General features: G+C 36.1%; 1 protein-coding gene across 3 annotated transcripts in view; it reads left to right on the top strand.

Annotated features, from left to right (window-relative positions):
* Nucleotides 1–25,514, top strand: part of LRP1B (LDL receptor related protein 1B) — a 780,133-nt gene that overhangs the window by 688,845 nt on the left and 65,774 nt on the right. For all 3 annotated transcript variants that reach the window (XM_076343117.1, XM_076343116.1, XM_076343115.1), the window contains 10 exons: nucleotides 7,058–7,174; nucleotides 14,521–14,627; nucleotides 15,286–15,415; nucleotides 16,456–16,562; nucleotides 17,884–18,016; nucleotides 21,322–21,444; nucleotides 21,992–22,114; nucleotides 22,374–22,511; nucleotides 23,010–23,144; nucleotides 24,180–24,299. In XM_076343117.1, the coding sequence (XP_076199232.1) occupies nucleotides 7,058–7,174; nucleotides 14,521–14,627; nucleotides 15,286–15,415; nucleotides 16,456–16,562; nucleotides 17,884–18,016; nucleotides 21,322–21,444; nucleotides 21,992–22,114; nucleotides 22,374–22,511; nucleotides 23,010–23,144; nucleotides 24,180–24,299 (1,233 nt within the window). The remainder of the gene's footprint in view (nucleotides 1–7,057; nucleotides 7,175–14,520; nucleotides 14,628–15,285; nucleotides 15,416–16,455; nucleotides 16,563–17,883; nucleotides 18,017–21,321; nucleotides 21,445–21,991; nucleotides 22,115–22,373; nucleotides 22,512–23,009; nucleotides 23,145–24,179; nucleotides 24,300–25,514) is intronic.

Here is a 25,514-nt window from a genome sequence, read left to right as displayed (position 1 = left end):
TCTACAGTTCTTAGCATGTTTCTCATTGACAGGACAGATGAATTGATTATATTTCTGCAGAAACAGTTAAAATTATTTTATTAAGACAATACTCATAGAAAGTTGAAAATCTAGGCAGCTTTCACATTAGTCTGTATGTGATATTTTATTATATACGCCTAGTATGCTATTCATTATCACTTGGGAAAAAACAGATCACACTGTTTAGTAATAGTAATAGCTGTTCTCAGTCATTGCTTGCATTGTTGGAAAGTACTGAGTCAACTCTTCTGTTGTAAATGAAAGAAAATAGTAAATATAAATATTCTACCTGGGAAATGAATTACAGATAATCAGAGACAGACTAAGTGGATCAGTATTGTTGGAAAATCACTGAATATGGATGTCAATGCGAGACGCGCACTCACCAAGTGCAGAAAAACTTGTGGAAATTTCAAGACAGGTCTATAAAGGAAAAGATGGAAAAATGTTCTGAGATGGAAGAGAACACAAAAAATAGTTGTACAGAACATTCAAAGCTCTCACCATTATTCATCCACCTGTCAATAAATGGTTTGATGAAACACATGAGTCTGGACAAGTGTATGCTACCTCTGGGACAACAAAGTAACAAAATTAGAGGCTGAAAACGTTGGAGCTGCTAAATATGCCTAGGAAATTGAACTATTCCTCAACACTGAAAATCCAAGACCATCGTTTGAATTGTCAAGAAGGGGAAAATCGTATCAACTGGAGAGAAGTTACAGTCCAAGAAATCATTTGGCTTGAAGAAACAGTGAATGCAAAGGAGATGAACCTTTGCCATAGAGATTAAATACTCCTCTGGGCTATTATAGAACTACCCCTGCACTGCTCACCTTCTGATACACTTCAAAGGTGCTTTCTCCTGCACTGTCCCCCATCACCTTGATCTCCAACATGCCGTTTCTTTCCAAGTTGGACAGCATTCTAAACTTCCAAACTGTGGATTCGTATTTTGAGTAACCCATGCGAGACCAACTAATATGGCACAAAGGGTCTTTTAAAATAATTCATCTAATAAAATCCTCAAGACATAAAGTTTAAAAGCAAAGAGGAAAAAAACCCAAAAGTAACACTGAACAGCAAAAATTGTATTAATAATGGGTACTTCACTGTGATTCATCATTTTAGCCAATAGAAAGAATAATGTTCAAATTACTCGAGCAATTAAATAGTATAGAGGTGCAATGCGTGCAATCCCAAGTTAAATAGTTTTTTTCAGTCACAACACAACTGGTTATGCTGGTTCCTATCTAAGATTCATCTCACTTTTTATTCTGTCTCTGGCAGTGACTGAAAGCTAGTATCTAGGAAAGAGTATGCGAGCAAAGCAGGCCTGTAATGAAACTTCCCTGGCATACTCTTCCCTGGGATACTCTTCCAGCCTCTAACAATTTGAGAATCAGAGATATTGTGAGTCAAATATGTCTCTCTATGCAATAATCCTTGATGGATTTCAGTCTCTTCTAACCTTTGTAAAGTTTTCACAACGTGCTGCAACAAGGAATTCCACAGCTTAATTACACACCTCCCTGAAAAAGTACCTCCATTTTTATTTTAAATCTGCTAGCTGCATATAATGCTCTTAGATTTTGTGTTGGAGGAGACAGAACAATTGATCCATATGCACGATCTCTGTGCCACACACGGTTATGTACACATAGAACAGCTAAGCCTTGACAAGAACAGGGTGGGTTTAATCACATTTTAAAGTTTTCCATAATTTTAGCATTCGAAATATGTTTAAATGACCTTATTATAGCAGTAGTTTTAACACCATTTGGTCTTCTGCGTTGTTGTTTGTTTTTTTTTTTAATTTAAAGATGGTTATTTTTATGAACACAGTTTGATAGAATTAAATTCTAAAGCTGCAAGCTGAGTATAATAAAGATCTGCATATGTTGATGCTAATACTAACTTGTTATCGTTATAGTTCATTTCTAAAATGCCTACAATGCAAAACTTGTATAAAGGGTAATCTCTTTTTTGCTTAAGTGCTGCATAGTCATATATATTTTGCTTAGTCAATATCTGCTACTGTGTGTTATTGGAGATATTCTATTGAGTAAATTTGTTAGAGGTAGTCTGAATGTATTTAGTCTTCTGTGGTTACTTTCAACTCAGACAATTGAAGTAGAATTAGGAAATGTATGTTTATTAATGAGTGCATGGTGTTTTTCAAAGAACAGTAGGTAGAGTTAATTCATGCTTTCTGTCCAGGCAATTAAAAGAAGCCATTAGATTATGGTAATCCTTGCTCACAACTTTAATACTTTACATCAAAAAAGGCCTTGTTTGAGTTAGAATCTGAAGAAAGCTGTGTGTGGCCTTGGAAAGTGATTATAATCTACTTTAAAGGTTATATGTATTTCAAGTCTTTATTAGCATAACGTGTCAACATTAGTATGACTGCTTTCTGCTTCCTCACTTTTTTTAATATTAATTTTATTTTTAGCCTAAAGAGTCAAAGTAGGTTTTTTTCTGATGATGAAGAATGTGTTCTTCAAGACATTTGAAGGATGCATTATATAAACTTAAACTTCCTTCAACAGGCTTATAATTTCCTGGATCCAGCATCAGTGACAGCCTGCCAAGCTCTAGAACAGCTAGCGATCAAAAGCGAGTTTCTTTTCATTTTGGATTTTATCACTCACAGGTGCACACACACACAAATGCACAAACATGCACATATATGGAATTAAAATCCCCAAACGGCAAGGTAGTGCAATTAGTGACAAAAGAGTATTTTAATTGTTAGAGATTGATGTTTGAATCAAAATGCTATTAGGGTGCATATGTAATATTTTGGGGTTTGGTTTGGTTTCCATTTAAGCCTTCATCCTATTTTCTTAATGGTCATTTAGAATAATTTCTAAACTAAAATCCTAGTTCGGTATGCACAGAAGACGAACCCTGACCAACCAGCAGCTACCTCAGGCGGTCGCACAAATTTCTGAGAAGGGGCCTTTGCCTGTTACAGTAGATCAATGAATCTCTTAATAATAATTTGAAGAGAGAAATATGAAAATTGAGTTATCGGTACTTCTTTGCCTTTGTACCATTCCTATCTGAACTTTCACATTTTAAGGTGGTCTCGTTTTAAGAAAAATGGAAAACAATTTAGTGTTGAAGACAGCAATGACAAAAAGTGTGTGGGCCCGTGTGTGCTTTTCAGGGTTCCACAATTCAAAAAAATAAGGTCTTGCACTATTTCCTTTGAGTTGAGTGAATCAGTCTTTCTCAAAGATCAGATATTTGTTACACAACTTTCCCAAATCTTCCTCTTTGTTATATCTTAGTTCTAGTATCCTAGTGTTTTCCTCAGCTCTCATTAATGTGAAGAAGGAAATATAAGACAAGCAAATCTGGTTTGTAAGACATTGTCAAGTGTAAGCTGCTACGAGAGATCAGTCAACCCAAAGGAAGAATAAAACTTTCAGATTTGTGAAATGAAGAAGAGAGAGCCTTACAAACATGCAAAATATTTTGTATAAAAAAATAATTAAATATTCCTTTTGTATTTGGTAAAACTAGAGTAAGAAGAGAAAGATTAATATTCAAGTGGTAATCATTCAGGGTACTCGGCCCCCCGAGCTGGAAGACAGAGATGGCGAGCAGGATGAACCCCCCGTAACCCAAGAGGAAGCAGTCAATGACCTGCTACACCACCTGGACGCTCACAAGTCTATGGGGCCGGATGGGATCCACCCGAGAGTGCTGAGGGAGCTGGCGGAGGAGCTCGCCAAGCCACTCTCCATCATTTATCAGCAGTCCTGGTCAACGGGGGAGGTCCCGGACGACTGGAGGCTTGCCAATGTGATGCCCATCTACAAGAAGGGCTGGAAGGAGGATCCGGGGAACTACAGGCCTGTCAGCCTGACCTCGGTGTCGGGGAAGATTATGGAGCGGTTCATCTTGAGGGCGCTCACAAGGCATGAGCGGGACAACCAGGCAATCAGGCCCAGCCAGCACGGGTTCAGGAAAGGCAGGTCCTGCCTTGACCAACCTGATCTCCTTCTATGACCAGGTGACCCGCCTAGTGGATGAGGGAAAGGCTGTGGATGTGGTCTACCTGGACTTCAGTAAAGCCTTTGACACCGTCTCCCACAGCATTCTCCTCGAGAAGCTGGCGGCTCACGGCTTAGACAGGTGGACTCTGCGCTGGGTCAAAAACTGGCTGGACGGCCGGGCCCAGAGAGTTGTGGTGAATGGAGTTCAATCCAGTTGGCGGCCGGTCATGAGCGGTGTTCCCCAGGGCTCAGTGTTGGGGCCGGTCTTGTTTAATATCTTTATCAATGATCTGGATGAGGGGATTGAGTGCACCCTCAGTAAGTCTGCAGACAACACCAAGTTGGGCGGGAGTGTTGATCTGCTCGAGGGTAGGAAGGCTCTGCAGAGGGACCTGGACAGGCTGGATCGATGGGCTGAGGCCAATTGTATGAGGTTCAACAAGGCCAAGTGCCGGGTCCTGCACTTTGGCCACAACAACCCCATGCAGCGCTACAGGCTTGGGGAAGAGTGGCTGGAAAGCTGCCTGGCGGAAAAGGACCTGGGGGTGCTGGTCGACAGCCGGCTGAACATGAGCCGGCAGTGTGCCCAGGCGGCCAAGAAGGCCAATGGCATCCTGGCCTGTATCAGAAATAGTGTGGCCAGCAGGAGTAGGGAAGTGATCGTGCCCCTGTACTCGGCACTGGTGAGGCCGCACCTCGAATACTGTGTTCAGTTTTGGGCCCCTCACTACAAGAAGGACGTTGAGGTGCTGGAGCGTGTCCAGAGAAGGGCAACGAGGCTGGTGAGGGGTCTGGAGAACAAGTCTTATGAGGAGCGGCTGAGGGAACGGGGGTTGTTCAGCCTGGAGAAGAGGAGGCTGAGGGGAGACCTCATCGCTCTCTACAACTCCCTGAAAGGAGGTTGTAGCGAGGTGGGTGTTGGTCTCTTCTCCCAAGTAACAAGCGATAGGACGAGAGGAAATGGCCTCAAGTTGCGCCAGGGGAGGTTTAGATTGGACATGAGGAAAAATGTCTTTACTGAAAGAGTGGTGAAACATTGGACCAGGCTGCCCAGGGAAGTGGTTGAGTCCCCATCCCTGGACGTCTTTAAAAGACATGTAGATGTGGCACTTAGGGACATGGTTTAGTGGGCATGGTGGTGTTGGGTTGACGGTTGGACTCGATGATCTTAGAGGTCTTTTCCAACCTCAGTGATTCTATGATTCTATGATTCTATTCTATAAGGTTAGACTACACTCGGATAAATTAAAAAAAATAAGTCCAGCCTCTCTTCACAGGTGTAAAGAGACAGTGCTAGAAAATGGATTTAGCATTCTTGAGAACTAGATAATTCTTTATGAAGAATAAGAAAAGATATATTGCATGTTCTCTTCATCCTAGCATGTAGCTGAAATGAAGGGATGTAATCTCTGGCTTCTGTGTATTACTGATTAGATCTTGGTATTTCTATTGAATGTGGAAGAATAAATAGAATATAATCTGTGGTTAGTCTTTAGGACTCATTTTGTGGGCAGGTACGTTAATGGGAGATTGTAGACTTTACTAGAAGTATTTAATAAATATAGGATGGATTTCTGGTTTGAAACTTGATCTTTTGCAAAGCTACAGAAACAAAATACGAGTGTCTTATTTGGGGGGGGGATATTTTTATGTTTTGTAATGTTAAATATTTTTTAAGTGCTTGCCAATGCAAGTATTTGAAATGTCATAGACTGTCATCTTGAGAAACATCGTAGGAAAAAGTATTTTGGGAGAAAACTACTTAAAATCACGATATTGGCAGAGAATAAGGAACAAATGCAAAAGGCAGTATTGTAATTACCAAATCTTTGAGTGTACACAACTGATCTACAACACCATTTACCTCCACCTTCTTTATATTCAAATGTAGTTTTGATTTATCACTGTAGTTCCAGAACCACACCTAAAACAAAGCACAAAAAGCAGCAGTTTGGGCCGTAGCATCAAATCTAATACCTCTAATTTGTGGTTCTTTCCATTTCACCGGCAGAGAAAGCAGGTTGATTTAAGCTAGTGTTTCAGTCCTCCTTCATTCTGTCAGTTACTAGAACTCATCGAGTTGTCATGCTAGCAGTATGAAGTCTGAATTGACATGCTATGAAATAGCCTAATGGAAATTTAAAAAATTTCTATTGAAATATCAACACAGTGACATGTAATTTTAAATATGTCATTGAGGCTTTTACAAAACAAACTTTTTTTTCCAAATAAAGTGTCACTGATAATGTTTTAATTTACTTCATTTCATCTCAGTCCTTAGAACCTGAAAGAATTACTCAAGAAATAAAAAATATAAATAAAACACAAAGGCAGCTCCTTCCTGCTGGAGGAGTTCAGGATGTTCATACATCTCCAGGAGGCTTTGCCTACAACACTACTCTGTAAACAGGAAAGCTCATTGAAAATTCACTGCGTGAAGAAAATTAATCTCAGTTTAGCATTATATGCATTATAATGTTTTACTTTGTATAAGTAGACTTCCAATCCAAGACATCGGAAGGTGAAAATGTAAATCAAAATGCAAAGTGTTCTGTCAGGTATGATTAAATTATTATGTGTAAAGATAACTTTTGAGAAATATATATTTTGTACATTTTCAAATAAATATTCTTGTGGTTTACTGTGATCTGATCTTTTGTAAAGCAATCTTACAGATAGATTCAAGGAAAAGTCAATGCAGTTTTTGAGATTCAGTGCAATAATACCCTCTCTTCAAACTAATTAACTTCTGAATTTCATATTTTTTACTTTAAATGACAGTGTATGCAGTCCATATTTTAATTTTATCATCAAATTTAGGAGCATCGCTCTTTTGGTATGAATGAATAAATAGAATCTTAAATAATGTGGTATGAGAAATTATTTCTGAAAGTAACATTTCGAGTATTATGGTTGCTCCTTCTTAAATGTATCTAGCAACATTGTCATGTCACTGTTTAGTAGCAGTCTTTCCCATTTTGACTCTTTGTCTGCAATGATGTAAATGATACTCATCTTAATTACAGATAAAAAAACTTGTGGGCCTCATGAATACCAGTGCAAAAACAACAACTGTATTCCAGATCATTGGAGATGTGACAGCCAAAACGATTGTGGTGATAATTCTGATGAAGAAAACTGTAGTAAGTAACTTTTACCTAAGTACATGTTATAAGGAGCGGAGTCAGTTTAGCAACGTGTAAGAGAAGACTTTTCAATTTTGATAAACTGCACGTGTATGTTTTTATACAACGCCATCTGATCCGTTGAAAATCAGTTGACCAGAATTGAAAGTGTCCTTTGCTGAAATTCTCCAATTTCATTCATTCTTATAAAGAGCTGCAATTCTGTGTCAGCTATGCAAAAATGCCTGACCTATGACTTCTTAATAATCTGATGAATTCAAAATAAGTATTACAATTAGTTTACCTTTGTCAATAAGTTACATATCGCATCTCTTACCTCTAGATAAGAATCATAAAAACTGCTCAGTGCTAAAGTGATAAACGTTTGTTAAGAATAAAGTTTGATCAAACGCTACGTGCCCATTACATTCATTATATTCCTGAGATGATTTGCCTTGCTTTGTATCGTGAGAAGTCAATTTCTATAGTACTTAATCACATTAAGAAGTAGATGTTGTTATTCGAAGTAGCTCAGTTAGCCTAGTTCTCTCCTACCCATGAGGAACCTGAATGCCTAATAAATCTCTGTAATACCACTTTCAGTGAGTTAATTTAGATCTGGTTCTCAGGAAGAAATGACAAATTCTTAATGGTTTTATTTCATAATTATTGTCTTTATAAAATATTTCAAGAGGGAAATTCCACAAATAGTTCTGAAGTACCTTCTCTTCGGTTGAAAATTTCTGTTCTTTTTTTCTTTTATACTTAGAAATCCAAGAAATTAATATCTTGTTGTGTAGATAATCTTGAATGCATATTCCTGATTGTATATCATGAATGTATATTTAGTATCTTCAAGGTAATAACCTAGAAAGCTTAATAAATTAGACATTCTAATGCTGAGTACGTGCTGTCTGCCGCTTTCTCCGGTTCGAGACATGGTGTCCGTAGGTACAGGATGTCGGAAGACTAGCTCATTCTGCTTGAAAGGTGTGCTGGTTTTGGCTGGGATAGAGTTGATTTTCTTTATAGTGGATTTGTCTGCCTTTTAATTACTATCTACATTTGAAAAATGTTTTGAGTTACTGCAAGCAATAGTGCTGTAGTTTTCATATGCAAATGTTTCATCTAAAGGGGAAAATGTCGTGTGGCTCAGCAGTCACCCAGAGCCGTTTATTGTTATATCCCAGGCAGGGTTTTGACACACAGAAGCTTTCTTAACTTTCTGGGAGATTTTACCTAGGAATTGATCATTAGTGCCAGTGGGATTTTTCCATTTTCATTTATATTATAAATACCAGTAAATTATTTTATGTTCTTTTATTCTCATGTAAAAATCAAATAAAGAGACAGTTTTGCTTTATTTATAATTTATTATTATTTTATTATTTATTATTTTTATTATTATTTATTAGTTAATATTTATTATTTATTTTGCTTTATTTATCATTGTTTAGATTAACAGTGTTAATCTACATGACTAAATAATCTTTTGAAAATTTGAAAATTTAAAAAAGCCCAACTTCCACAAAACATTATTGCTGTTTGCAAAATAAGTGTCAAGCACCTTATCTGAAATTTGCCATGTGTGAGGTGGGATTCATTTATCACACAGTGTTAATAATTTTCTTCCTTAAAGTTTAGATTATCATAATACAAAGTGATTTAAAAAAAAGCTCAAATAATGAGGGAGCAATCATCTGTTTTTTTTTAAATATTTATTAAGCTTGCCATCTTTGTGTTCACATCACTAATTAAGTTATATATTCAGTTCTTGGCTGTTCTCAAGACTTGCAGATAAAGAAATCTGTAGTTTATTGTAATGGATGGAATTAGTGAGTTGAGAGTACCCAGACACAGCCGGTGCATCAAACTAAAGGCCAGAGTGGTGAACTGTAGTTTCTGTCAGCTTTTTTTTTCATTTTCTTTTGCTTGCCAAATGCATACTTCACTTCTAACTGTTGAATCCTATCTTCTGCTGTTTAAATTAAATACAGTAGGCTTACACAGTTGTAAAATTCAAAATCTTGGAAGCATTGTGAAAATACATAATACTGTTCAGTTGTTCAAAATACCTGTATAAAGTTCTTTATAGGCTGTCAGGCCACTTATAGAATGAAGTGTAAGGAAACAAATATATACGAAATTAGAAATTCAAAAGCATTTGACAAAATATATTACATTGCACATTACAATAAGTTGTTCGTAGCATACATGAATATACAAAGGGCTTGTCAGGCAACGATATCAGAAAAGGAGTTGTTTCTCGAGAATGCAGAATGAATTCATTGAATTATAGAAATTCAGCCCAAGTATTTACGTTTCTCTATATAGTTTCTTCGCATGCACACACAGCATCTTGGTGAAGTTATCAGAAGTGAAACAGAATGCATGCTAAAAAATATCACGTATGGGTGTGAAAAATTATTAATGGTATAATGGAAATAGTTGTGCCCGTTATGACTTTGTTCTTTAACTGTATTTGTCTTGCAGTCTATTTTTCTTTAACTATATTTGGACCCTCCCAAATAAGTAAGAGTTATTAGGAAGGTTTATAGGTCCATAACTACTAAGTAGTTACTTACTACTAAGCAAAGTAGAATCCATTTTTAACTCTTCTGAGTTAATACCTTTTTGGAGGGGGAATTTGCTTTCAGAGTTTATTTGGATTTTTAAAACAAATTAGAGCAAAAATAGTATTTTCTCTTTCAGGGAACTTCAAAAAAGGAAAATTCCATAGTAATGACTATCTTATTTCTCTGAATAGAAGGCACCAGTAATGTTTTATTGAATATAATTTAAAGAAAATATAATACACTGTAAACATTGAAGCAAAGCAAATGTAATAATGCTGTAGAAAGACATGAATTCAATCAGTGTAAAAATATTATCGTTGCTAGAGAATCTTCTCAATGCTGTTTTGTTGCTCCTACAAGTTGTCAAGAAAACAAGTTAGCTAATTTTGTCCTGGGTTAAGTTTGTATCCCAAATGCAATGAGAACTAGCAATTATTTAATGTTTAAGTGAAAATGTTTTAAACCAGCATATTGAGAGAAACTAAGCTGGAATATCTCATAATGTCATCTTGAGTAAATTTTGAGTGGTCAGTGCTGTAAATTCACATTCTTTACATTGCTTAAGGCTCAGCTGACTTGGTGCAAGTCAGACAATGGCTAGTGTCAGTTTTCTAAAAGCATCTTGGTGTCAATACTAGCCAAAGGCGAGTATGCTACTTTAGTATGATAAAATGATGTGTACCAAAGGTTCCTTCTTTTATGTACACCTACCAGTCTTATGCCTTGATTAATAAAGAACAAGTGTCGTCTTTGTTTTGGTGAAATACAACACTAAGCAAAGTTATTGAAAATAAATAAGTAAAGAAAATCTGCATTTAATGCCACATTAAATATATGGAAAAAAACCACCTATGACCACTTTAATTATCTTGTGTTTACAGGCATTCATTCTGCAGGATGGTCCCTGTTACTGTTTTTAGCAGTATTGTAATGGAGAATTATAAGGAAGCGTGTTTTTGTTTTTTCCTCCTCTTCTGTTTTGTCATGTGTACTGTTTTTGCTGGGATCGATTTAATTTTCTTCATAGTAGCTCCTACGGTGCTGTGTTTTGGATTTGTGACCAAAACAGTGTTGGTGACACACTGATGTTTTAGTTGTTGCTGAACAGTGCTTGCACAGCTTCAAGGCCTTTTCTGTTTCTCATGCTGCCCCACCAGCGAGCAGGCTGGGGGTGCACAACAAGTTGGGAGGGGACGCAGCTGACCCCAACTGACCAAAGGGATACCCCATACCATATGACATCACACTCAGCAATAAAAAGCTGGGGAAAAGAAGGAGGAAGGAGGGATGTTCAGAGTTATCGCATTTGTCTTCCCAAGGCAGTTACACGTGATGAAGCCCTGCTTTCCTGGAAGCAGCTAAACACCAGCCTGCCGATGGGAAGTAGTGAATGAATTATTATTTTGCTTTGCTTGTGCACACAGCTTTTGCTTTACGTGTAAAACTGTCTTTATCTCAACCCACAAGTTTTCAAACTTTTACCCTTCTGAGTGGCTGTGTGTGGCTTAGCTGCCCTCCGGGTTTAATTCAGAACATCATGATAATACTGTTTCGCTGACGTTATGTGGATGCATCGTACTGGATACTCTGGCTTGGCTTATTGAAAGGTTTCAATTCCAACACAACCATCTAGTAGTAGATCTGATGAATACTCATTCATCACAAGAAAGTGTGGCCTAAGTATGTCCCCTAATTCCTCTAAATCTTTGTGATCTACTGCCAAATGCCGGTATGAATCAAGAGGTCAATGTATACTTCTAACTCATTTTGGTCGAGGTGCTCCTATCCCATGTTTGTATTGCTGTTACTTCTTTTTCTACATACAAGTTCCACCTTTCCTATTATACAAATTAGTTTCTCTAAAAGTTTGCTTTGTAACAGCTGTTGCAAGACGTAGAATTCTCACAAGGAGCAAACGTATTTATCCTGTACGAATACAGGTAAAAAGTACACTATAAGTTTGATCTTCATAACCTATTTTAAGAAAAAAAGTTACGTAGTTTTTTTTCCCCTCCGACTTGTATATCAGCACATCAGACTCCTAAAAAATCCTTTCAATTCATGACTTAGTGCAATATCTGTGCCTATTAAATGCAAAATTGAACCCCAAATATGAAATCATTTAAAATGTTTCTCATGAGATCCTTTATTGCTACCATTTAAGTTGATGACAAATGTCTGTTGGCTTTACAGATTATCTTCAGACTTTAAAAAGTGAAAGAAGTAGATCATCTTACGTGCTGTGTTTCAAATAAAATTCTTTCTAATAATTCAATTTTCTTGGGAAGGAGTTTCAGTGATTTTATAAAGGAGAAGCTGGAAGATGCTGTCCTTCATTGGTTATACAGAAGTCTATTAACACTTACTCCTTTCACTACCAATCTGAGCACTGATGGGAAAGTACTCTTCTGTGTTCATATGTAAATCAGAGAGATGTATTCCAGCAGCAGAAGAAATATTTCTTGCAAATAGAGAATTGAGAAGTTAGCTCATTGTGTACATTTTTCCAGAATCAAATCTCTGTTTATAAATAATTCATTAGCAGTATAGAAAATGTATTTGCTTATATTTTGCAAATCAATATAGAAACATGACAAATGTTTATTTGCATGTGAATTACTTTTTCCACAAATTATTTCATTTACATAATCTATCATATAGTGAACGTCATCTTTCTGGCCTGTTGACAGCAAAAAGAATCAAATGGCAGTGATTTGCTAACGTTTACACAATGAGCTTTTTCTTTGAAAAAAATTTGAAGTAGTATGTGTATAATCTAAGACTCCATATAAAAGCTAACCTTTGATTTGCTTAAATATAACATTGCTGGAGAACTGATGCAATTGCTGTAGATCTGCTTTTATTATGACTTTCTTACAACTTCAAAATGAAAAGTTGTGTCTACCTGAAAAATGAAATTTCTCTTAAAAACTTTCAAACAGGGTCATTTTGACTTTTTTTATGAAGTGAAGTAAAAAAAAAAAAAAAAGTAGCTAAAAGGTTCATTAAAACTATTCCTTTCATGAAACGCTTTTTGATTTTTATAAATCCAGAAAAAATAAGTTCAGCTTTACCTTAGATCTGCGCAACTCACATCTGGTATATTCTTACGCTGATATTTACCAAATTCTTCTCAATTGGAAGCCTCTAATTTTGTGTTTGCTTTCCTTGATCACTATGGTACGTTTTTCAAAAGCATTCATGCTTCCACCTTCCATAACTAGCTAAAGGACCATTTGGCATTACCAAATCCATTACTGTCCATTGCTGCTGTCTGCTCTCAGTCTCTCCTCTTGCTTTTTACTCTTTCTCCATTGATTTAGTCACTGTCATTTACCATTTGCCTGAACTCTTTTCCCATCTCTCTGTTGAAAAGGTCTTACTGATTAATCCTTATTCTTGATTTTACATTATTTACATAATGCAATATTTACTGTGACGGAAATCCCACAAATAATCCTTGTTTGGTTTTCATCCCTGCTTTCCCAAAGCTCTCTGGCAAAGTCTAAATTGCATATAAAGACTTGCTTAAATTCGGCTCAATCCCCACTACTTCTCTACCTTTGTTTAAACTAATGGTCCAAAGTCCGGACATTAACTTCATTTTTTCCAATGTCTTTTGTAACGGTCGTCATTTTCAGGAGGAAAGCATACAGTATTCTGCTGGGGGCATCTTCCACACTGGTCCCCTTGCCAGTGTTTTTGTGGCAGCTGTAGCGAAAACGCAGCTGTGCAGACAGTGAAGTAAATAGGCTGAAACAGCCAATCTCACCTTCTCAGGATTACTCCATCACTCCCTGCAGCCTGCTTCTCCTGTTTGCTTTGCCTGTACCTTGAATTAATTTTGTGTCTACTCTTCCTCTTTTGTGTCCACCTTTTATAATGACTTCAGTCCTCCCTGTGTTTTGTTTCTTCCCAAGGAGTAGAACAACATACCCATTTATCACAAAATATCCCACTTACCTTCCAACCTTTACTGTCTCCTATCCATCTGTAAGCTCATTAGATTCTTTTTCTCTGACATCTCCCTTCTGTTTCCCTAAAATTACTTGAAAATCCCATCCTTATCCTTACCTTTTTTTTCTCCTTTTCTGTGTCTTCTAACAAATTGGCAGTATTGGGTTTTTATGAAAGTATACTGTCCATTGACTTTTGCAACTCACTCATTCTCATTCTCTTAAATGTCTCTAACAATTTTGTCAGTATTTAAGCCAGTGGATTATTGTCATTCTTCCTCCCATACTTAATTTCTGGAAAATGGATTTTACTTGAAAATCCAAACCTTACCTCTTAGGCATTCCATTTACTATCTCAATACTGTTCCCCTGAATGCTTAGCACAGGGGAAGCTGACTGTTGACACACACACATATGTCAAAAGGTATGTGATAAATGGTATGCTATTGCGTGATGGAAAGTCAAAGATTTGGTTAGTTCCAATTACATTGGATATTAACAGGTGCAAAATGAATTTCTAGTCTGTGGTACATATCTCACAAAACCTGTAATAACATACCTGCATTGAAATAAATATTTATATATTCAGCATCACATAATTTTCCAAAGAAATTTAATAAAGCTGAAATGAAGGTATTTTCATTACTAGCTTACCATATGTAAATGAAATTTAGTTATAAAATGTTATGAAACAAAATCCTACAGAAAAAAATACCCAAGTTAGTGGTTTTGACTTTGTTATAGTCATTCATTGATTGATTGGGGGGTTTTATGTATAAAATATTTTATGGAAATGCTAATGAACCTAGGGTTGTTACTTTTCTTTATCCAGAGCCTCAAACGTGCACTTTGAAAGACTTCCTTTGTGCAAATGGAGACTGTGTTTCAGCAAGATTCTGGTGTGATGGAGACTATGACTGTGCAGATGGCTCAGATGAGGTAGGCTTCTTCCAGGAAAAATTTTTCTTTAGAAAACTAGTAGTTTTATACTGTTGGACAATGGATTCCCACATGTGAATATTTTAAAAAGCAGCAATGGGAATTCTACACATGAATCCATATATGCAAATATCTTTACTAAATTAAAGCTAAACCTATTGAAATAGTTATCCTAAAAAGAGAACATGCAAATAAAATCAAGTCATGTTTAACAACAGTCTACGTCTTTTTGTCCCAGCAATGGTCTGGACCTCTTCCCGTCCTGGAAATATTTTATGTCCTGGTTGGGGAACCACTCTTTCTACACACAGCAGTGGATTGGTTTGGTTTGTGAGGGTTTTTTTGAGAAAACACCATGTAGACTGTTTCTTGTGTAGCAGAAGCTCACTGGATATTTGCTTTGCTGTTCTGTTCTTTCCTGTCCCTTTTGTTCCTTCCCTTTTCCTGCCAGTGCTGGACCTCAGGTACTTCCCACCTACTTAAAGGGTGCAAGCCACCTTTCATGAATGATATCTACAAATATATTTTTTTTCACAAGGCATTACTGTATTTCATAGTGTGGAGAAGTATAGGCTGTAACTTCTCTGATCAGCTGTATACTTACCAAAGTTTATATTAAACTCTTGATCTCATATATATGTTGTTTTCATTGTACCAGAGATATTGTGAAACAGGCTGTTCAAGAGATCAGTTCCAGTGTTCCAATGGTCAGTGCATATCAGCCAAATGGAAATGTGATGGTCACGAAGACTGCAAACTTGGAGATGATGAGAAAAATTGTGAACCAGGTATTGTTTTAAAGAATGCTGAGAAATAAAATGAAGCAAGGAATAAATCAGAATGAACAAAGAGAAAATAAATCAATAAATCAAGATTCCTTGTGCATTAGGAGTAGGGAGGAGTGCAAAGAAATCTGAAATACTTTATCTTTTGAATGTGTATCATTGTGTCGTCCTACTCATGTTTTGAAATCCCCACTTACGTACAGATATGCGATATGAAGCTTGTTGGGGGGAATGGTATTTAATTTAATTATATTGAAATATAATTTGATAATGGATAGTCAGCTTATAAAATTCTGCTCTGAATAGAGCAGTAATTCTTGGCATGTTACTAAAGTGTCTCTGGGGATTTTTTGCTTTGTGGTGATCATTCAATATTTACTAGTCCTTATGCAAAGGTTTTCTCTAGCAAATTATTATTTTTGTTATTGTTTTATTTCCTTATTACTGTCTTGGAAAATGCAGTTGTTTATTTTTGCAGGAATTTTCCTAAGTTTTTTGTAAGCTTTGTCTAGATAGGTGCAACTGGTAGAAGCCTATGATAAAACTCCCCAATTTACAATGCGACAAAAATATCCACCTCTATTTTAAATAAAACTGATTAATATGTATTTATTTTAATTGTAATAACGTATGCTTTCTAAAACCATGGTTTCTTATAGATTAAGCTTATTTAATTAAAACACTTACATAACTTTAGCTAAACCCTAACCCCATTTTAAAGAATGCAATTTTTTTAATATACTCGTTCTATGAATATGTGTATGTGTGTAGTAACCATTGTTACCAAGCACAAGGAAAACACAAAAAGAAATTTCTCAGTGATAAAACACAAATATCCATCCGTTATCATTATACGTTTTACTTAGGATGCAACAATTTAGTTCTGTCAAATATTTCATTGTAGTTTATGAATGTTTGGAAAAGCTCTGGTCAGCTACAAGTACATGTTTGCTCACTATGTTAACCAGATGAAAACATTAAATTATAAAGCAACTTATTTATTAATTCTCTTTTTCTTAATGGTAAAATGTGTTTGTAACCAGCATCTCCAACCTGCTCTCCAAGTGAGTACGTGTGTGCAAGTGGAGGCTGTATTTCGGCATCTTTGAAATGTAATGGAGAGTATGACTGTGCTGATGGATCTGATGAGGTAGATGACAAATTGCTGTTGATTTTATTTTTTTCTACCATCTGACATGAAATTTGTTAACAGTTTTAGAACTGAAAATAATTAAAAGGGCAAATGGGGTTTTTTTGCATCCATTGAACACCGTCAGATAACTTAGCCCCATGATTTTGGTTCCCTGGTAGTTACGTTGCATTATGTTTCATAGAATCATTAAGATTGGAAAAGACCTCTAAGATCACCAAGTCCAACCATCAACCCAACACCACCATGCCCACTAAACCATGTCCCTAAGCGCCTCATCTACACGTCTTTTAAATACCTCCAGGGATGGGGACTCAACCACTTCCCTGGGCAGCCTGGTCCAATGTTTCACCACTCTTTCAGTAAAGACATTTTTCCTCATGTCCAATCTAAACCTCCCCTGGTGCAACTTGAGGCCGTTTCCTCTCGTCCTATCGCTTGTTACTTGGGAGAAGAGACCGACCCCCACCTCGCTACAACCTCCTTTCAGGTAGTTGTAGAGAGTGATGAGGTCTCCCCTCAGCTTCCTTTTCTCCAGGCTAAACAACCCCAGTTCCCTCAGCCGCTCCTCATAAGACTTGTTCTCCAAGTTTGTTTGCTCTGTGGCCACCTTTTGGAGTAGACAAATTTGTTTCCCCTAAGTCAAAACCTGAGTGTTGTTCTGGGGGAGTTTTCTTCAGGGACTGCTCCGTACAGGCAGCGTGGACAAGTTTGTGTCACATTTGGCTCCCTCTGTCCTCTAGATTCATCTAATACAATCCTAGCAGGCACCGCAGCCTCCATGGGCCTTCATGCCACGCTCTTCCTACACGTTGCACTGTTGGTATCTTTTTAAAAAATTACCACCTTCGTGAACAACTTCAAGAAAAAAGACCAAAAATAGTTGTTATTTCTCAGAGTCATAAAGGTGCCAGGTAGAGCCTGAAGGATGCCTGAGCCAAACGCTACACGGTGCAGATGAAGACAATCCACTCCGGAGGTTTCTAGGCCTGATCGATGTGGATATGAGCCAGCTTGCGCTAACTGGCCTCATGTCCAGGGTTGGTTCTCTTAGGGCAGTTGACTTCAGAAATGTGAATGTAGCCATTGTTTCCATTGCTAATACTAAGCAATATAAAGAAGTAATATCAGAACGTATATAATGTGTGGTTACAATTCCACTTGGACTTCAGTACATACATTGCACATTCCGTTGTCAGGTACAACTTTACTGTATTAAATACATAGGGCAATAAAAAACAGTAGTAGTAAATTTTGCTAGGTTTGTCTTTATTTGTTTTTCTCATTCATTAATACTTAGTTCGTATCTGTATTCACACAGATGGATTGTGTAACAGAATGTAAAGAAGATCAGTTTCGATGCAAAAATAAGGCCTACTGTATCCCTGTCAGATGGCTTTGTGATGGGATCCATGACTGTGTGGATGGCAGTGACGAAGAAAACTGTGACCAAGGCAAGAGACACTTTTCTTTAAAAGGCTTACTTCATTGGTTTTTGTATTAACACACCTTGTAAGTTAGTGGTACCCTGGCCATTCTGAGTGATGAAATGAAAGCTCTGTGACCTCTTTTGACAAAGACAATATAGCAGCTTCACAAGCGATTTACAGGATGAAGCAAAACTTACATGGTTTATAACTCACAGCTCATTGTTCCTTCTTTGTGTTTCCTTCCCCGAGGACCAAAAGGTTGTGTTATTACTGGAAGCATATTCTGTCTCATCAGAGAAATCAGTAATAAGTCCAGTTAATTTACAATTTTATAAATTACAAAGCCATGCAACATAAGGAAAAATTGCTAAACACGTAATCTTGAGACCCCAGTTTTCTATTTATTTCCATGGAGATGAAATGTTGCAACTAACCAGAACCCATAAAACCACATTTTGAATTCTCGCTCTCCTTAGAGAGCAGAACTATGCACGTAAGTTGATTCACATGAACCTAAACGCTATGCTCAGACTTTCATGCTTATGATTAAGCTTCCAAATACATTTTTGAGAAATGTATCTGTTGGTCTGTTCTCATAGTTGCTGCAAATTCACAAATCTTGTTCTAATGTCTTTTCAATTGAGCATTCACATATATTTACATACATATCTATATATACATACACACACAGATGTATGCAATTAAACATTATTAAACGAGTTCCCCATAGTATTCCTTCTGAGGGTAAGACCATGCAAGTCTTTATTTCTGATTTTTTTTTTTTAACTGAACGTTGCTTCGGCTACCAGGCAGTAGCAGTGTAACTCTGCATGAAATTCTTAGTAAGTGTAGTAACTCAATAATTGTGACAAACAGAACTTCCCACTCAAATTAAAGATTTTTTTTTTTTTTAAAGCAAAATTTCACTCAGCATTTTGTCAGCTTCTTGTTTTTTCCAGATTTTTCTTCTTGCCTTTTTTTTTTTAAAGTGATTAGTTCTGTCTGTTAGTCATCTACAATCACATGATATGTGTGTAACCTCAAAAGCATAATGCAGTACAAGAATAAGTAATAATAATCAGAGAGGAAGCAAGCAGTTGCGGAGTAAAATATCCTTCCCTTATTTTGTCGTAAGTCTATTAACCAACACTTACCACTAGGAAAAAAAAGAAGTTATATGGGATGGTTAAGTTTGAAAGAGAGACCAGAAAATGAAGAAAATGGGAAGAATGTTCCAGAGATGTTTAGATGCAAAGAGAAAAACATCATATTTGGTAGTGTTGAAGAATGAATTGCTTTGAGAAGACTGAGATCAACAAAGTTTTAAAAAGCGTCTGGTCCATTTTAAAACTGCTTTTAAAATATCTGGACTGTATCTCTTTAAAAACCAATGAAGTGTAAGTAAGTAGTAACGCGCTTATTTTATCTGAAGCCCACATTATTCTTTGGATAGCATAATGGAGCTTCTGTGAACTGCAAATTGCTTATAATGCAATAAGAAGCCTTTCGCCTAGTTGGTTATTGCTATAATACTTTGTATTTATGTCACAATTATGATTTCTGTTATAGAAATCTATTCTATAAAGGGTTTATGACAGGCAGAGCAATCACATGAAACAAATGACAGTTTATCTCACTGGTAACTAATTTTTTCCTCTTTGGAAATACAGCAAACACAAATGGAGTTTTATTCTACAGCATTCTAAAACAATCTCCGTAATATTTATCTGTAGCTCACTGTGCATATTTATAAACATAGCTCTTTTCAATCTTATTATACAACTAGAATGATGGTTCTATTGTGATTACACACACAATTATTTATATTCATGTCTTTCATCATGAAGAATACACAAATTGTATATATATTTCCTTGGATGACAATAAAGAATATTTCTGTTAATATTTATAAGTTATATTTGCAATGGGAGTGAATTATATTTGGTAACATAGTGTGAGAGTTCCCAACATCCTCTTACACGGTGGGTATTTCATGCAAATTAATTTTCTGGAAAAAAAAATTAAACCATTCTGAACCCTTCATAGCGAAAGAAAGCCTTCTGTTGATTTTAATGGGGTGTGAACAGGGCACTGAATGACTAAGTAAAAAGCCCCTGGAGCCTGATCTAACTATTAGGATGGGTGTAATGCATTGAGGTAAGCCACAGTGAGAGTTTTGGTGTCATCATATAAAATGTCACTGTTTCCTCCTCTGCAGGTACACAGCTTTATTTCTTTTATACTCTACTCCTCTCAGGAAACTGAGAATCCAGTTACCATAAAGATGTTTTATGTAGAAAATTAATTTCAAGAAGTTTCCATAACTTCGTTGATTGGTAGTGGTATAATTTAGATCTAATTTTGAAGCAAAATGCCTTCTTACTGCTACGCGTATTAAAACTGAATCCAGCTTGAACCAATTTTTAAAGCCTGAGCACTCCATCTTCAAACATTTTCTCTCACTCTCTGTTCCATTTTGTTAGATGATTCAGCATTCAATCAATACTAAAGTTACATGGAAGAATTTATTCTTATATATTTATTTGCTGCATCTGTGTTCAGCAAATATCCTAATGAGAAATTTCAGAAGTCACAAAAAGGAAGAGACTGTCAGAGGTCACCTAGTCTTACCTACTCTGTGCCTACATGGCTAGATCTTCCCTAATTACAGAGTTTATAGTTGATGGGGACATTGCAAGCCTGGCCAAGCCTATTACTCCTCAGGAGAAGAAAAAGATGCTACCTCATGGCTAAGGGACTGCAATCACTTTGTCTCTTCTGAACACGATGTGTGTCTCAGAGTGGGAGTAAGAATAGGTGGAGGATCAGACATTCATGTGGAACAAACCTGGACCGAAGTGGCCTTTCACAAATTTGACCGTATTTCTGTCTTCTGGTTTGTACCATTCTCTGACAGCACAAATTACTGATGTACCCAGCCAGGCCTTTTCTGAAAGGCAGCATCACCAAAGGAAGTTACAGACAGAAAGATAGTTTAAGCATCTCCTGGCTAAATGCAAGGGGAACATACCTAGCTGGTGAGTTGTCAGTGTCTTTCTTGGATAACTGTCCTTTCTAGTCAGGCCAAATAGGTAATTCTTAGCTAACAGTCATGAAAAGAGAAAGTGTACGATCAAAGAAGAGATTTTTAAATGCGTATTTCTCTCTGCTTCTCCAACCCTTTCATTTGGGGTTTGTTCATTTAGTTATGCTATGTGTGTCAGATAGTATGTGATAAGTGGTTGTACTGGTTTTATCAAGAACTGACGTTCTTTCTTTTGTCTTTCTGTTTTCCTGGGTTTTTTCCTGTCTTATTTTCATCCTCCCAGGGGGAAATATATGTAGAGCTGATGAATTTTTGTGCAACAATTCCCTCTGCAAACTACATTTTTGGGTTTGTGATGGCGAGGATGACTGTGGAGATAACTCTGATGAAGTTGCTGAAATGTGTGGTATGACATTACATTTTTCAGTGCTTTTCATGTAGTAAAGCAAGAAATGACACATAACATACATAAATATATAAGGACATATGCATCTAAGTTTTCTTTTTTTTACTTTTAGAAGATTAGCTTGAAATGTGGGATATAGTTTTCTGTTGTTATTGCTACTCATGTAATTTCAGATAAGATATTTGTGAGAAATTAATCTTTTTGTAGGAAATGCACAGATGGGAAAAAGTTACTTCTACATTGAAATATTGATTATCCTTAAATTTCCTACTTCCTTTGTTTTATTTCTGTCATATTTACTGATTCTCAAAAAGAAGTGTAATTACCCTTATCACACAAAATAATTTAATTCCCTAAATGAATAACTTATACTGTAAACATTGTTGAAGTGTTATTCCATTAGGTACCAGAAGTTAAAATCAAGTACCATTCATATGTCAAGTACAACTGTGTTCCCATGCCTGCTTATTGCTTTGATAAGGAGACACTAAAGAAGGTTCAAGAATACTAGCTGGGTAATAGCTGATTCTGTTTTTTTAATGTACAGTAAAGTTTCCATGCCCTCCAACAAGGCCGTACAGATGTAGAAACAACAGGGTTTGTCTGCGACCTGAGCAAATTTGCAATGAGGTTGATGACTGTGGTGATAACTCGGATGAAGATCACTGCGGTAGGTGATATTACCTTTCAAGGCATTCAGATCAAAGAAAACAACTTGAAGGCAAACTTTGTTACAGAGATCTGCTTGTCCTTCAGTAAAGCTTAACTGGAGGTTAGTAGATCAGAATTTGAAATTGAAAGAAATTTAAGCTTGAAATAATTTCCAGTTGCTTAATGCTTCATGGTCATTCCCATTTGTATGTGCTTAAAATAATCTAAGAATCTTAAATACTGATTTATTTTTCTCTTATTAATTTGTAATTATATAGATAAAATCACATATAAAGCAAGACCATGTAAAAAAGATGAGTTTGCTTGTAATGATAAGAAATGTATTCCAATGGAGCTACAGTGCGATTGGTTTGATGACTGTGGAGATGGTTCAGATGAGCAAGACTGCAAAATAAGTGAGTCTGGCTGACAAGATATGTTTTCATGATTGTAGCAGAAAAGAAATAACTGAGGCTTTGATCTATGCAAAACCTACTCAACAACACAGAAGTTTAATTAAAGTTAATTTTTTAGTTAAAAAAAGAATTCATTCTATTTGACATACCAGAAGAGGAAGGCAAATTTTATAGCAATTCAGGTTGTAATAGTTTTTAGAGTAGTTCTTGAGGGTTTTTTAAGTAGTTTAGCTATAAGTTGATTGCATTTTATCTCATATTTGCAACAAGATAAATTTTAGTATTAAACTCTTGATGTGAAATGAAGTATCTCAATTAAATACTGTGAATTTATATGCATATGTAGGTAAATACTGTAATGTCATATATTTGTTTAAAATTTACCTGATACTCTTTTAACAGAAAGATAAATTTGTTACTTGTTGTTATTTTAGATCTCATTTTTAACAGTTTAAAGAAACCTATCAGTGCTTTTTTAGACATTTTGTTTATGTTTAGGTGTCACTGAATACACATGTGAAGATAATGTGAATCCTTGTGGAGATGATGCATACTGTAATCAAACAAAAACATCCCTACTGTGTCAGTGTAAACCTGGATTTCAGAGAAACAAGAGGAATAGACAGTGTGAAGGTACAGATCTTTTCCATCATCCCTTCCTGTAAAGTATTAAAAGTCAACCACATAGTCAATTTTCTATGCTGGAGAAGGAGATACATACCACATACTTTTTTCTGCAGAGTAAAAACTGTTTCATAGCTATGGGATTAAGAAATCAAGAAAAGAAACTGAAAGGATTTGTAGGATGTAGATTTATCCATTCTACCTGGAGAGATTACCAAAGATTAACATTGGTTGTGAATGTCGAAAGGTTCAGGTCAGACCATTACATGATTTTATAATTTAAGGGGTAAATGGGTGATTTAAGGTCCAGTAGATTATTTAACTGAGCAGTTGGGATTGGTGTTCAAGCTGGTATATGTGAATATTTTGAGATGCCTAAAATAATGAAGATGCATAAGACTGAAAATTGAAATGAAAATAAACAGATTGAAAGTAAAATACCTTAGAAAATGTAGTCTTAATATATAAGATGCCACAGTGGTCAGAAAAAAAAGTCATAGTTGTTATAATGAAAGAGGTGATCAAAAAGATAGGATAAATCTACCTTCCCAAAGAATGTGTTGTAAATTCATTTTCTTACTGGTGAGCAGTACCTTACAGAAAAAGTGGAGATCACCTCAGTGGGACTATCAAAGTGAATAGATACTTGCGTGCAAACACTTCATTGTTTGGCTCTTAAGAAAAGGTATACACAGGAGGTTTTCCAGTAAGGGGTGATCATGTAGTTTTGACTGTAACAGAAGTAGGTATGTTGGAGATAACTGTAACAGACATTTTCATTCTCAAAGTTGATTTCAAGCTCTAATGATAATTGGTTAATATAAGAAGGATGGAGAAATAATACAAAATATCCTTCCGAGATATGTTGATTGCAGCAGAAATAACATTAGTGATAATTGCAGAAGGCTTCGTTTTACTGTTGCAAGATATACCAATGCTTACGAGGTCCTTTTGTTCATCTGAATTCTTCCATGATGTTCCGAACATGTTAAATAATAGTGTATTAAACTATAGGTATATAAATTACAATTCTTTTCCTCATAGATATCAATGAGTGTATGGTATTTGGTGCCTGCTCCCAACACTGCAGTAATATTAAGGGGTCATACAAATGTGCATGCGAGAAACATTATAAGGAGAGGAATAACAGTTGCATAGCAAAAGGTAAGGCTATAAAAATCAAAACAGATTGACAGTACTAAATCATTTGTTATGTACATGGTTGGTAACACTAATGTGTTGCATATACAATTTATTTTTAGATAATATTTCTTGAATAGTGCACAGAAATAATTCTCAACTCCACTCAGATTTACCTTTCATTTTGGTAAGCAGTAAATTCTTATCACTTCCATGTGAATGAACACACTTAATATGAAAGTCCATTTCCAACTCCAGCTTTCGCTATTTATAAAAAGATACACACAAATAAGAAAAACAGAGATTATATATTAGCAAGCATGTAAGCATTCTGGTGAAGCTTTAGAAGCTTGAGAGAAGAATCAACTCTTTCACAGAAACATGTTTTAGAACTTTAGGAATAAATTAAGTAGTATTTGGGGTTAATATGTTTTGCTTTGTCGTGTTGAGAAATGTAAGTCATTTAAGTGGAGTTTTTCGAAGTATAGTCACCTAAGAATATACTCCTCTCATAAATCAGCTGCCTAGATCATGGTCCAGTGAAGGTAAAGAAATATGCACACATAGATGTTATTTCTGTCTTTCGTAAGGCAGAGGTATTGCACAAAATGGAGGTAATAGTTAAGTCTGGGTATTATGTAACTTTTAAATCATTTTAGAAATGAAACAAGCAATAATCCAGCTGCCTGAGTAAAGTTAACATAATCTTTATGAATCTGTATCTGAATAACTGAAAGTATGATCCGAGCATCTCACCTGCAATTTAGTGAGATTTTGGTGTGAATTTGACTTAGACCTACACTTGGAGTCTTCAGTGCAGAACCAGTGTTGAAGTTAGAAGGTGTGGCTCCTTATATATCTCTGTGCATATCTGGTGCACAGCTATGAGCAGTACCCGATCTGAACCTTATGGCCAGTAAGCACATCTTGTGGACATACATCCTAGAACCATAACAGATTGTGTCATGTTAATTCCAGTTCTTCCTTCTTTGTAGCACACCAGTCAGTAATGTAGGTACACCAATGCTGGGTAGCTAGATGGTGATAGTCAGGTATCTTACATGCTTTGTTCACATTTTCTTGAAGCAAACTTATCATGGGAAGATCATATTAATGAGTCATTAGTAATTTCCTCTATATGTAATGTGGACTCTATCAGCATCGCTACCTATTACTGAAGAAGCAGTCAGATTGTGACATGGGAACAAACAAGGTTACTAATTGTGGATGGTGGCTTGT

This window comes from Aptenodytes patagonicus, chromosome 6, assembly GCF_965638725.1.
Source record: "Aptenodytes patagonicus chromosome 6, bAptPat1.pri.cur, whole genome shotgun sequence".
NCBI classification, from domain to species: domain Eukaryota; kingdom Metazoa; phylum Chordata; class Aves; order Sphenisciformes; family Spheniscidae; genus Aptenodytes; species Aptenodytes patagonicus.
The sequence above is the reverse complement of the archived record's forward strand: the minus strand, read 5'-3'. Positions and strand labels throughout refer to the sequence as shown.